At 39.3% G+C, this 13,430-nt stretch overlaps 1 protein-coding gene across 3 annotated transcripts in view; it reads right to left on the bottom strand.

The window, feature by feature from the left end:
* The window catches only part of ECT2L (epithelial cell transforming 2 like), a 97,082-nt gene that overhangs the window by 28,694 nt on the left and 54,958 nt on the right, over window positions 1-13,430 (bottom strand). For all 3 annotated transcript variants that reach the window (XM_078155105.1, XM_078155106.1, XM_020973734.2), the window contains exons 8-11: window positions 12,406-12,534; window positions 9,719-9,811; window positions 7,159-7,341; window positions 2,960-3,063 (exon numbers count right to left, since the gene is read on the bottom strand). In XM_078155105.1, the coding sequence (XP_078011231.1) occupies window positions 2,960-3,063; window positions 7,159-7,341; window positions 9,719-9,811; window positions 12,406-12,534 (509 nt within the window). The remainder of the gene's footprint in view (window positions 1-2,959; window positions 3,064-7,158; window positions 7,342-9,718; window positions 9,812-12,405; window positions 12,535-13,430) is intronic.

Raw genomic sequence — 13,430 nt, forward strand, 5'->3', positions numbered from 1 at the left:
GGGAGAAAACACCCAGAAAGAAATCCTTGTTTAAAACATTCATCATCCAGAATTCTTTGTTACATATAAAAAATACAAGGCAAGGGAAGACTTTTTTTCTTGGCTTTTTGTGTAGTGCAATAAAATATCTTTAGAAAACAATGATAGTAAAGGTTGTTATTCAGCTAGGTCAGGAAATAGTGTGTTCCCTTTAATAGAAGTACCAGCTATATCATTGTTTTCTAAGTTCAGGTCATGACACAACTTAGGGTAACTTGGGGCCTATAGAAAAGTATCAAAGCATTTCCAGAAAAAGGACACACTTGTCGTTCTTTATGGGGGAGGCGGGGAAGAACAGGAAGGTTTTTCTAGGGAGGAGCCTCTGAAGGAAAGGCTGTGTCCAGGTCCAGCCCTTTTCCCACCAATTACATATACTTCATACAGGTATTCTTGCTCAGTCTCCAAGGAGAGTAGAGTTGGGGTGAAACAAGTGGCTTAGGACTCCCTATTTCGGTTTCCATTTATATGTTAACCTGCCTCAACGTGCTACAGTTGTCTAGTTTAGGATCATGGCAAGAACAGGCTGGAAGCCATGGAAATATGCCATTACCCAATTACCTATGGTTAAAGAATTCAAAGGCAATGAAGTGCACTTTACTTTAAAATTATTCTGAACATAATTTTCCTTGGTAGTACAGCAATGCCTCTGGGTCATTATTATGAACATAAATTATTGCCGTAGCAGCAAAGCCCAGAAGTGACAGTTAATAGGGTTCTAGTTGATAGAATGCTAGATAAGCTATTTATGGCTCTGTTTTGAAAGACTAATAAATCATTCCCAACTGCATTTTCACAGGTTCAGCACAATACGGCACCAAAAAAGCAATTTTGAGAGATTTCTATTAGTCTATCCAAGAAATCTGTCACCTATTTAAAAAATAAATTAGTATCCTATCCAAGCTCTAGCTGAAATCGAAGCAGATAAGAGTTAAGTAAATAACAAGGAAAAAGTTAAAATAACCCATGGACTTGTAGAGTTAAATTACTATTATGGAAAGGAAGTGTTTGAGAATTCATTTTTGTTTGGGTTTTGGACCTCTAATTCATCGTTATCTGAACTTCTTACACTTATAGCCCTGGTTGCTTCATTGTAACTAGTAGTCTTAGAGAGTTGTTTGGGGCACTGAGGAATTGCCAGGTGCCCGGGGTACCCAGTTTAGCATGTCATCAGTATGACTTGAAGCTGAGTCTGCAGGATCCACAGGCAAACTCCTATTGATTATGTCATACTGCCTCTATAGGAACTATTTCCTGAAAAATCTAAGGGAACTAAATATAGCATGGAAACATGAATACCTTCCCTCTTCTCCACTCATTCTCTTTACTAACTCAAAATTTAGAGCCTACCACTTCATTTGCCTCTCAGCCTTTTTATTTTCTTTGATGTTTCCTGAAATTTGGACTCCCCTTGACACTTCTGACATTCAAATAGGCCTCACTACAAGACACTTCTTTCTATACTGCATCTGATGGGATTTAAAACATTCTCTTCCTTCCTAACACTCAACACCTACTTACTTAGTTCCTTTCTTTTTGTTTTGCTTTCCTTTTCCAGTTACCAGAGCCTTAGCTTTCCTTCCCCCTAAACTCTTTTCTCTTTATGTTTCTTTTCTTCTCTAGTTTCAATCATTACTCAGTTTCTCCTATATTCTCTTTATTCTCCAATAAAGGCTGCAAAGCTACTGCATTTACCTCTCTTCTAAAAAAAATAAAAGGCACTTCTGATTAGAATCAAGGGCAAGACAGAAAAAAGTTCATTATATCAATGATTATGCTACTTAAGGAATTTAGGATAAGCTTACTTGTAGGGAAGGATTCAAAACTTTTTAGTCATTGCCCTCACAAGATGACAAAACATCTCAGAGGATGACAAAGCCATATTTTATTTTAAGGGTAATCAGTGAAGGTCCAGACATGTTGATTGAATCAATCAATCAAAAGAAAACTAGGTGTGAATAAGTCCTTAATCATTTTGAAAAAATCATTGAGTCTTTGGACCATTGGAGGAAAGGAAACCTCTTTTGATTGGTCAAGAGAATCAGTCACACACTTTGGGTTATGTGTAAAAACAGCAAGCAAGTTCAGGGCTAGTGAATTTCCCTCCTCTCCTTCCTCTCTAGTGACTACATGATGACCTTCTGAACTTTGAAAAATCGGAACGGCTGGAGTTCCCATCTTCTCCAGGAGCCCTTTTCCTGAAGTAATAGTGGATGACAACAGTGTCTGAATTCATAGGTGGGAGACCCAGTAAACACACTGAGGAAAGGCAGCTTCAGGGAGTGTCTTGGCGTAGAGAAAATATGAGTCTCCAGAAAGGCACTAATCCTGGGATCCCAGCCAGATCCTAAGAAAGTTCTCTGCAAAGCAAGAAAAGGACTCCTGGTGATCAGAAGTTGTAAGCTACCCCCTTGCCACATGTGTCTATCTTGGTACTACTACTAACCCTCCTCTCCCCAGGGATCTTCTGTGTGTGTGTGTGTGTGTGTGTGTGTGTGTGTGTGTGTGTGTGCGCGTGCAAGGAAAGACTGTGCCCTCGGCGTGGGGGTATTGTTTTTGTAACAACTGTGCTTGCTATACCTGCTAAGCAAGGTACACCTTTCTAAAAGTTAGTTGAAGCTAACTGATTACCTTTTGGAAGCATGCAAGTTGGGGCTCAGAATCAGGATTAAGCATTTAGGGTTCAGGGGCTCATGAATGACAATCTGAGAAAACTCCCATCCCCCTAAAACCCTGAAGGGGGAAGTAGTCATCTGCTTCCTGGGAACCCAGCTCACCAGTGTCAGTGGGAATAAGGGAAGTGACCTCAAAGGGATGCTACAGTAACAACCATTTTTAAAAAGCTTGGTTCAAACATTTTTCAGTTAGTGTTTTTGTTTCCATTTGATTGTAGATGTTCATTTTCTTCCAATAAGCACTTAACTGATTTCTCCTTTGACAGCTCAATCAATCCGTCAGCTAGGACCTGAGCTGTTTCTTGATTGGCCAGAACATTAGCAAGGCTCAGAGAATCAAACATAAACCGCCCTGCAAGGTAAAAGATCATAAACCACATTAGCTACTTAAATGGCGTAACTGGATTTTAAGGCATAGTGGATAGAGCTCTGGGGCTTCAGATATTTACTAGCTGTGTGACTCTCAGCAAGTCACTTAACCCTGTTTACCTCAGTTCTTCATCTGAGCCAGAGAAGGAAATGGCAAACCACTTCAGAATCTTTGCCAAGAAAAACTCAAATGGGGTCGCCAAGAGTTGGAAACGGCTGAACAACCCACAACCACAACAACCAGCAGCAACCAATGGCAACCAATAACCACAAGCCGATTTTTGGTGAAGGTCCCTGTGCACCTACAGGAATGGATCTTAAAAAAAAAAAACTGGTTAAATGAAACATGTGCAAAAGGAGGCAGGCGACTAACTGTAACTTGAGAGCTCTCGTTTTCATGGAGAGAAAGAACGCACAAAAACCAAGATACATAGACACAAATACTATTATGCATCACATTACAGAACCAAAAGAAAAATGAGGACAACCAACTCTGGCAATATATCAAAAATACCCATTCTCAACAAGTCAATACAAAATGAAACGTGTAAGGTTTTGGAGGAGAAAGAAGGGGAAGGAAAAGCAGGTACAGGAAAACAAATCAGTAACCTACATTTTGATTCTGAGACATGGCCAAAACCCTTCTATTTTTCCCTACATATTTGTGCATAAGAAACATTTTAAAAAATCAAATAAAATGTCATAGACATCCTTGTTTTTTAAAAAGAAAAATAATGTCCTTAATAACTACATGTTGCTTTGCTTTAAAAAGCAAAGCATATGTATGTAGTTTTATATATGTAAATGTTATGTATCTATGCATACATACAAATGGTTTACTATATTTAATGAACTGAATTTAATTTCCAGAACTATTCCCACTACTTCTCATTTTCAGAGTATGAACAGCATTTTCTCTTCCTGGTATGAGACGTTATTTCTGTTAAAAAGTTTCACTTCCAACTCTTCTCTGGTATTCTAGATGCGAGACAGACCACAATACAATGTCACATCTATTTTGTACCATCATTTTCATTTAAAAAAAATTATTGAATACCTATTTGTAAAGCAGCGCTGTGGACAGAGAGGAAGTGGGATATGCCCCTGCCTTTGAACAATTTAAAATCAATAGGAAGGGAGGAGCCAGGATGTAAAACACTTATTGGAAAGATAAGTTAAGGACATACACACACATAAATCTGTCACAATGCTTGTACACATTTTCTAAGTAGACAAGTGGAGTGTAAAGTACACAGTAGAAAGGAGTTGAGGAAGGGAAGAGCAAAGGAAAACTGGAACTTTGAGGAGCTCAGTTTAAGCTACTTTGGAGAAGTCAGGGAAAGGGTTGCCTTGAAGAGAGAGTCAATGATGAAAAAGTTGTTGTTTAGGTGAAAGAAAAAGCTTGGGGTGCCCCAGATGAAGTTCAAAGTGGAGAAAGAAAATAAGATTCAAAATAGAACCAGTGAAGCTTGTAAATATTCGTTTTTTCTGAGAGGTTTTATCCATAAAAATTAATCATGGGACTACACTGGAGGATGAATTCAGTGAAGTAAGATAATGCCAGATGGTGCTGGACCTCAAAGTCCACAATTGGAGAGTGAATTAAAATAACTTCATCAGGGGTTGGTATGATCTGAATGGTGCTTGGTCAAAATGATTTGTGCAGAAATAGCATATAGGACAAACATGGTGGGAGGACAAAAGAAAAGTGATTAAGGGATAAGAGTTGTGATGGTAGAAATGGAGCCTGATCAAATACAGGGCTCTTGGACCATAAGGTGGATTGATGAGAGATGAATCATTGCTTTTCTAGGAAGCAAAAGGACAGATTCAGGGAAGATGTGGTTAAGCTTGTAATAGCTCCTGCCATCACAGCTGAAGGGTTTCCTTGAGCAGTCCTTAAAAAGGAACTTCAGTCCTGGAGGCTTAAGTTTCTACTTGGCTCAGGTTTTAATTGTTCTTTTATATTCTTACCCTTGTCCTACTCACATCTGGGTCTCATATTTATGAAATAGAAAGAAATCTTTAGTCGTCAGAGTGGTTCTTAATGGGGTGTGTATGTGATAGAGGCCTATCCTCAGAACAATGTTTTTAAGTGTATAAATTAAAATATAAAGGAAAACAATTATATTGATATAAGTTACTAAAATTAAACACAAAGTTCATGAACCTAGGGCAGGTAGGTGGCGCAGTAGATAGAGCACTGGCCCTACAGTTAGGAGGACCTGAGTTCAAATTGGGCTTCAGACACAAAACACTTACTAACTGTGTGACTCTGGGTAAGTCACTTAACCCGAACTGCCTTGCCAACCCCCACCCGACTCCTCCCCTCAAAAAAGTTCATGGACCACATGTTAAGAATCCTTGGCCCATGACATCCTGATTGCAATTGACTCGTGTAAAAGAGAGGGGGAAATTAATTTCAGGAATCTATTTACTAGTCAATAATTTTGGCTAGATGGGAACTCTCCAAGATAAAAAGTCAGGATTCAAAAGAGGCAGTAACAGATAAAATATGGAAGGGCAGAGCAGGAAAAGTAGAGGGTACAACTATGCTAGAGACTTTGCTGCACCCAGAAGCAAGCAGTTTTCCTTAACTGTAATTTTGGTCAAAATATTTCCTTACTAAGTAACCTGAAGAGGTTGTCAATTCTCTTTCTGTCAAATCTCTACCATCTGCATCAAAGCTGTTCTCTTAAGTTCTCCACTGTATTGCTTTTCAGATGAGAATCCATTGTTTCACCAGGTTCCTTATACTAGGCCTCAGAGGCCTTTAGTTTTCTATATCTTCCACAGTGAATTCCTCCCTTTTTAGAAGTATGGGGGAAGGTAAGCAAACTGATCCTGAAGCTGGAGACTTGGATTTCAGATCTGTTACTAAGTCATTGTTAGATATCAAATGACTTATATAATAATAATACTAATAACAACATTTATATAATGCTCACTGTGTCAGGCACTGTGCTAAGGGCCTTACAAACATTTTCTCATTTGATCCTCATAACAACCCTGGGGGATAGATGCTATTATTATCCCTATTTTACAGTTGAGGAAACTGAGGCAGACAGAGATTAAGTGACTTTCCCTGGGTCACACAGCTAGTACAGGCCTGAGGCTGAATTTGAACTCAGGTCTTCCTGACTCCAGGCTCAGTGCTCTGTGCACTACAGTACCACCTAGGTGCTGTGTTTCAGAATCATAGAATCTCAAAATTGAAGAAGGACTTCAGAGCTTATCAATTTCCTTATCTGCAAAATGAGGAGGTTAGACTAGATGATGTCTAAGCTCTAAAATTTTCTCTTTATACTCTGATATGACTCTGCTTAAAACCCACCCTCCCCATTAATATCCATAAATTCTTTTGTTTCCAATTTTTTAACATTTTATTTAAAGTTCTGAGTTCCAAATTCTATCCCTTCTTCCCTTGCCTGACCCCTCCCTGAGACAGTAAGCAATCAGAATATCTATAATTCAAAATTATACCTACCTTGATCACTCAGCATTTATGAATTAGCAATTTATGAATATTATGAAGATAGAGCACACTATTAATAAAGTTCTATCCCATTCTTTTAGTTTTATAATTTTCACATGGTCTCACCTGTTCTTCTTCTGTGTCTTTCATGTTCATTTGTTATGTTTGCCCTTTTAGAACACACATTCTAGGAGTGCAGGGTCCCTATCTATTTTCTTTAAATCTCCATACAGTGCCTAGCATACAGCAATGTTCTCCATTCCTAGAGGATACTCTACCGCACATCATTGTCCCATTGAGTTACAAAATGAGGGATCACGTTATGGCAGAATTTCAGAGCAGATACTAGCTTCACTATTACAGAAAACACACAAGATCTCAACACATATTACCTGAGAATATCTGTAAGGGAGATAAAAGATATAAGGGATTAGGTGACACTAAGGAGGCTGAAGAATTCATTTTTACTTAAGATTCTTTCTAATCTGATCTACTTCATTTACAAAATACTTTTCTTGCTTTCTTATTTAAAAAAAAATCATCCTACTCACATAACAACATATTTTGTAGCAAATCTGCAACAAAAGCAGGGAGAAACCTTACCAAGAATCTTGCCGCTGATGTTCTTCTGCAGCTCCTCAAAATGAGGCTTCAGCTGTTTCCGGACTGATTTCAGGGTCTCTTCCAGGAATTCCGTGAAGCTGTGCCATGTCTGGAGCTTGTGGTCACAGAAGTAAATGGAAGGTGGGGAAGTTCCTTGCTTCTGTCCCAGCCAATCACTAAGAACTGACATTATTTTCTCCTCTTATTTTCAATGACATGGAGTACAGAAGGGACAATTCAATCTCTTGTTAAAGGACAGACAAACACAGTTTATACTGATGTCTGCTTTATGAGCGAAATGACAGAAAGACCGACTGGCTGATATTCAAGGGTGAAATCAGAGATGTCCTACATGCCTATCTGTTCTCTTCATCAGGGTCACATTCAGAGACCTTAAAGGTCACCTAACTCAGTCCCCTATTTTACAGATGAGGGACGAGGCCCAGAGAGGTCCAGAGTGGCCGATGAACAGCTATGCCTGCGGAGCCATCCAAAGGAACAGAGAATGGGGAGGGGGCTTGTAATACTCTGCTCCAGTGCCCTTGACCAGAGATGACCTCCTAGCTAACTTTTCTGGTCTAGATGGCAGCTTCCCTCTTCCAAATGCAGAAAGTCTTGTGAGAGGGCAACCATTGTCCTTGCCCTGAATGTAATATGGCTTTGGAGGCTCCCAGACAAAAGGTGGGGATAGGTAAGGGGGGCAGGGTGATTTTAGGGATGGAGATTTTTGCTGACAAATGTATCCAACAGTTCATTCAGTACAGACAAGAGACTGAAACTCTTTATTGTTGTTGTTGGGCAATGGGGTTAAGTGACTTGCCCAGGGTCACACAGCTAGTAAGTATTATGTGTCTGAGGCCGGATTTGAACTCAGGTCTTCCAGACTTCAGGGCCAGTGCTCTATCCACTGCGCCACCTAGCTTCCCCCTATACTGAAACTCTTTCCACCGGACCACGATACCTCACACTTTGACATAAAGCAACAGGATTAAAAAATTATATTCTTATCAGGAGATTTAGTCATAGTCAATTGGGCATCTAGATATGGATTCTCTTGGTCCTATAATTCAATATGAGAATATGGCACATTTCTTTTTGGCTTGGTCTTTGATTTATCTTGAATCATATCTGTTATAGTACAAGCATAAACGTTACCTTATACTTTCTTACGTTGCTGGTAATTCATACAACGCTTTAAGTTTTGCTGAGCACTTCGCATATATGATCTCATTTGAGCCTCACAATAATTCTGGCATTATCTCATTTAACTGATGAGGAAATTTGGGCTAGGAAAGGTTAACTTGCCCAGGGTCACATGGGCTGTACATAACTGAGGCAGAATTTGAACTAACCCCCTAACCCCAAGTCCGGCCAACACTTTGAATAGTGTTCCTTGATAATGATGAATGTTCTGGAAAGACTTCATCTAGGATAATCAAATCAAACCAGTCAGACATTTCTTGATGTTAACATACAAAAAGGGCTTCATATTTGGTATGGCAGAGCAGTGCACCAGCTATAGGAAATACATGTGGAAAAATAAAATGACCCCCTCTTTTAAGAGGCTTGTATTCTTTTCTCTCTGGGGAGGGTGTGTGGGTATGCCTTATCTACCTTTTTATTGTTATTATTTTTAATTTTTTTAATTTTTTGTTTTTTTTGGTGAGGTAATCGGGGTTAAGTGACTTGCCCAGGGTCACATAGCTAGTAGGTGCCAAGTGTCTGAGGTCACATTTGAACTCATGTCTTTTTGACTCCAAGGCTGGAGCTCTATCCATTGTGCCACCTAGTTGCTCCCTTATCTACCTTTAAAAAAAAACAACAAACAATCCTGTGGCAGCTAGGTTGCATAGTAGATAGTGTACCAGCCCTGGAGTCAGATGGGGCCTGAGTTCAAATCTGACTTCAGATGCTTACTAGCTATGTTACTCCCCCCAAACCAACCCTGGTTGTTGTATTTATGCCCTGGTTTTTTGATATAATATTCTATCAGAGGAAGAAAATAATACTATCCATACTAGAAATCATAGTGTCCATGTAATGCTAATAGCAATGCCTTGAATTCTACTGATGTCTCATCAAACAGGGTTTAACCAGGGATAGTTTGATAAGATCGATATATTGAATTAAAATGACCTGTGATTTCAACATCAAACAAACTTAAGGCCCATTTATTTTTGGTTAAACCCAAATGGAAAAAGACAGCATGGTATAATGGATAGACCCGGTTTCAAATCCCACATCTAACACATACTGACTGTGTGACTTCAGGCCAGACACAACTCCTCAATGGACTCGGTAAGGCTTTGCAAGCCACACTGCTAGAGCTTGAGTCTTCCTGACTTCAAGAGCCTCCTGGCTGCATGAACCTTCTCCCAGTACAGAAAAGGGATAGTATTCCTTTAATGAAGGGCTAAATTAAAGTCATTTATATCAGCAGTAGCTAGTTGCCATTTAAGGTATACATCTGTTCTTTCTCTGTGACTGCTGTATTTTGAGATTTTTCCAAAGGGGGACTTGGGTGAGGTGGGTGAGGAATCAGTCCCTCATCCATACTTACTGTGTTGGTAGGATCCAGTTGCTATCCCTGTGGGGGAGCTAAACATTGTTCCAGTCAACTGAGACAGCTGGGAAAGGACTTCAGTGCCTGCCTCTGCAAAGTCAGAAGTACTTCTATTAGTTTACAGCCTCTGCCAGGGAACAATTAAATATTACTGAAAAAGTACAGCGAGATCAGGCCAAGTCCATTAATAGTTTTCTTTCTCAATCCAACTTAGGAAGCCGAGACCAAAAGCTTTCACAGAGTTATCCTTAAGGGCTGAACACAAACACTCCATTTCTGTTTCTGCTTTAGTAAGTCAAAATATGTTTTCCTCACTTTTTCCTCACTTTTTAAATTTTGGGAAATTGAAGTAGATTTATTTTCAGACTAGATATAGATATTAGACATTTAAAATGGCCTAATCTAAGTTGGATTTAGTGTCACAAAATCCAAACTGGTCAATTTAAGTCAGAAGCAAGCAGTAGGATTGAGTACAATCAGTGGTCACAGCTTACTATATGTTTCCTTCCCCAGGGTATAATTGTCTTTGAAATTGAGGTAATTACAATCACATAGCTTAAGACATTTAATTTTCACTCTTTCTATTACTGCTCTACTAATCAATGCTCTAAATGGTTGCATTTATTACACAGAACCAGCAGCTATGAAGGTGGACTCCCTCACTCCTTTCTTTAGTCTAAGTGTCCTTTTAGTCAGGCTCACAGCTTTCATCTCTTTGTTCTCAGGAAGAGAACATTTTTTTTCAATTCATAAGACTTTCTGTCAGTCCAGAAAATGATTTCTAAAAGTTAAATAAGTCTGATAAAATTCTATTGGTCAAGCAAAATATGGATAGACTACACCCACATTCACAAAAGTTATGTCAGGACTTTGTATTTCTTCTCTAATTACTCTGTGAGGAAAAAAAGTGCATCTAGTTGCAGCTAATAAAGTAAAGGCTTCCCCCAAGAAAACAAACAAAAACTGAATAGAATTAATAGACAGAATGTACTATGTTTATTTTAGGGCTGATGCTTAGCTTTCAGTACATCTGGCCTGAATTATTGTAAATATTCTACCTTTGTAGGTCATTGCTGATCTGCATTGAACAGCTTTCCCCTGCCCTTGGAGTATCTGAAAATATGTTATGTATCAGTAGATTCATTGTCCTTCCCACTCCCTTTCCCATTGGTTTCTATGCTAGAAAAGCTAATGATGTGCTTCACATACGGTAGAAGAAGATGCTGCTTCCAGTTCATGAGTCTCTTTGGACAAGGCTTTTGAGAAGACAAGATGTGCTTGAAGGAAGGGAGTGGAGAAAGGGAGAATTTTTCCCTACCTCAGCCTAATGGCCAGGCCAGATTCTTCTGGGACCCTAGTCTCCAAGTAAGTCATGGATTCAATTAGCCAAGTTTGTACCAAAGACCCCTGGTTGCTTTCTCCTCCTTTTATATTTCCTTTCCTCTATCACTGACCTTGTGAACATCAAAAGGTCCTGGAAGGCCTCCAAGTGCAAAAGGCAAGGACAGTGTTTACCAGGGCAGTTTCAATAAAGTAGCACTGGCAGGTTTGGGCTTCTGACAAGGAAAGTACTTGCATCATTGATCAGACCCCTGGGAAAATCAGCCCACTTGGTGTTTGACTGCATCATGCTAAGTGGAGGTGAAAGGTCAATTAGCTAATTAGCAATCTTGCAAAAAGTTTATACCCCAATAAGGCTTAAATATGAGCCTTCCAACCAATGTACCACCAGGGATAATTTACTGTACTGTGTTCTAATCATTCTATGGTTCTTTACTGCTTAGTATTCCCTTTTCTGTGTAGGAGTAAATTACCTGTTCCATCCGTTCTTCATTTTTCTCCATTGAATGTTTTTTTTTAATTTTCCCCCTTGGACTTCAAGCCCATTTTGGTTCAATCCAAGTCTAGGATATAGTCTCTATGGCAATACTGGTGAGAGTTCTGTGGGGGTGGGCAGGGAGGATTGTGTAAACTTCATAGAGAGAGGATAGGCAAAGTGCCACTTGGGCTTTTATCAACATCCTCTCCTACTTCACACCTCTGCTGGGGAAATTATATGATTCAGTGAGTAGAAGAAGGCAAATATACATGAGGCTTCTTTGTAGCCTACAAATTTTTGCTTTCTCTCAGTCATTACTAAGAACAATATTTTTCTATTTGGTCTCATCCCTCTCTACAATTCAAATAACTCAGCATTAGCTTTATAAGGAGGAAGAGAAAATGTTCAGTGAGTAATGACTTGACCTCATTCTAGAGTCTTTGTTCCAGGAAACCAATGGGAGTGAGGGAGGGGCATTCTCCATGCAGTGACTACCAACCTGGTCACCCATGATCCTCCACTGGCTCAAAGAGCTACACTCAGACTTTTGTTGCCATAACCTCCTCTTCAAGGGCTGGCCTCTTCTATCCCTGTTTCCCCTCAACAAATCTCTAGGATACCACAGTCTGACTCTCTGGGAGAAATGAGGACCTCCTTTTCCCAACACAACCACACGTGGTTGGACCATCTGTCTCTTTCTATCACTGTACTTTCACCCCTTACCATTGTTTCTTAGGTCACCTGTTTTTGCCCCAGGTGAAAGAAATTGCTAATTATGGCTCTGCCTAGTGCTAATTTCATAAATTATAATTGTAAAATGGGGCTGGGACTGCTGTATTCTAATTAAAGCTTGGCAAAGGCTGACCTGATGCTGCCAGAGGGACAAAGATATCAACATGACCGCCTTCTTCCTGAGTAGCCACACAACTTGCAAGTTTCTCCCAAAAGTCTCGCACCTCAGGGGTCAGCACATTTTCAACCCCAATTGTATAGCCTGATTAAAAAAAATACATTTAGGTATAATATCACAGCCAGGAGCTTTGTTTTTGCATTTTATTACATAGGAAAGAAACAACATTATCACATCACTGAAAGTCATTTTATGACTCTCACTCCACGGGAAATGCACCAAGCCAACTCCTGTGTCTAACATCATTGCCAAAATGTATGGGTCATATTAACAGATCAATCACTTATTCACTCAGCAAATATTCAATCAACATTTGTTAAGTGCCTACTCTGTACAAATTAGGGACGAGGGGAGCATGCAGAGGTTACATATACTAGTATCCTTTACCACATGGATATTTTAGTCTATTAGGAAGATAAGACACAAAGATAATGCCACTAAAAGAAACATCTATGGGATCATAGAACATGGACCATCAAGGGAAAGGCCAAGGAGAATATGCCCTGAGTGTTTACTGGCACTCCCAGCTCATTCCTTGTATCATGTAGTTCTATATGTTGTCTAACTATAAGTCATAATCTGGACAAAAGACATTCGCTTCTTTTTTTTTTTATTATAAGGAAGGCCAGGTCAAATTCTTTTGATTGGTTATCAAGGTCTTCCAGAAAGTCCTACAATATTCCAAGCTTTGATACAACCAGAATAATATCAAAGGGAATCCTTCTTCATCATAGACTTTGGGCAGGCTCTCCTCCAAGTCAGTGGAAAATACTTTTGTTATTTATGGTCTCATGACTCATTTGGTATTGATGATTGGAGGATGGTCAAACAAGGTTATTGCTATCATTATCTCTTTCAAGGAATTTTACATAATTTTGATATATGAAGGGAAATTATCTTGTTAGAAAGAGTGTATTTAAGGCAGCATTTTACTCCACCAAATGCTTTAAAAAATAATTAACAACAAAAAAAAGTACAGT

Source organism: Phascolarctos cinereus, unplaced genomic scaffold (assembly GCF_003287225.1).
Source record: "Phascolarctos cinereus isolate Bilbo 61053 unplaced genomic scaffold, phaCin_HiC Scaffold_5;HRSCAF=322, whole genome shotgun sequence".
Lineage (NCBI taxonomy): Eukaryota > Metazoa > Chordata > Mammalia > Diprotodontia > Phascolarctidae > Phascolarctos > Phascolarctos cinereus.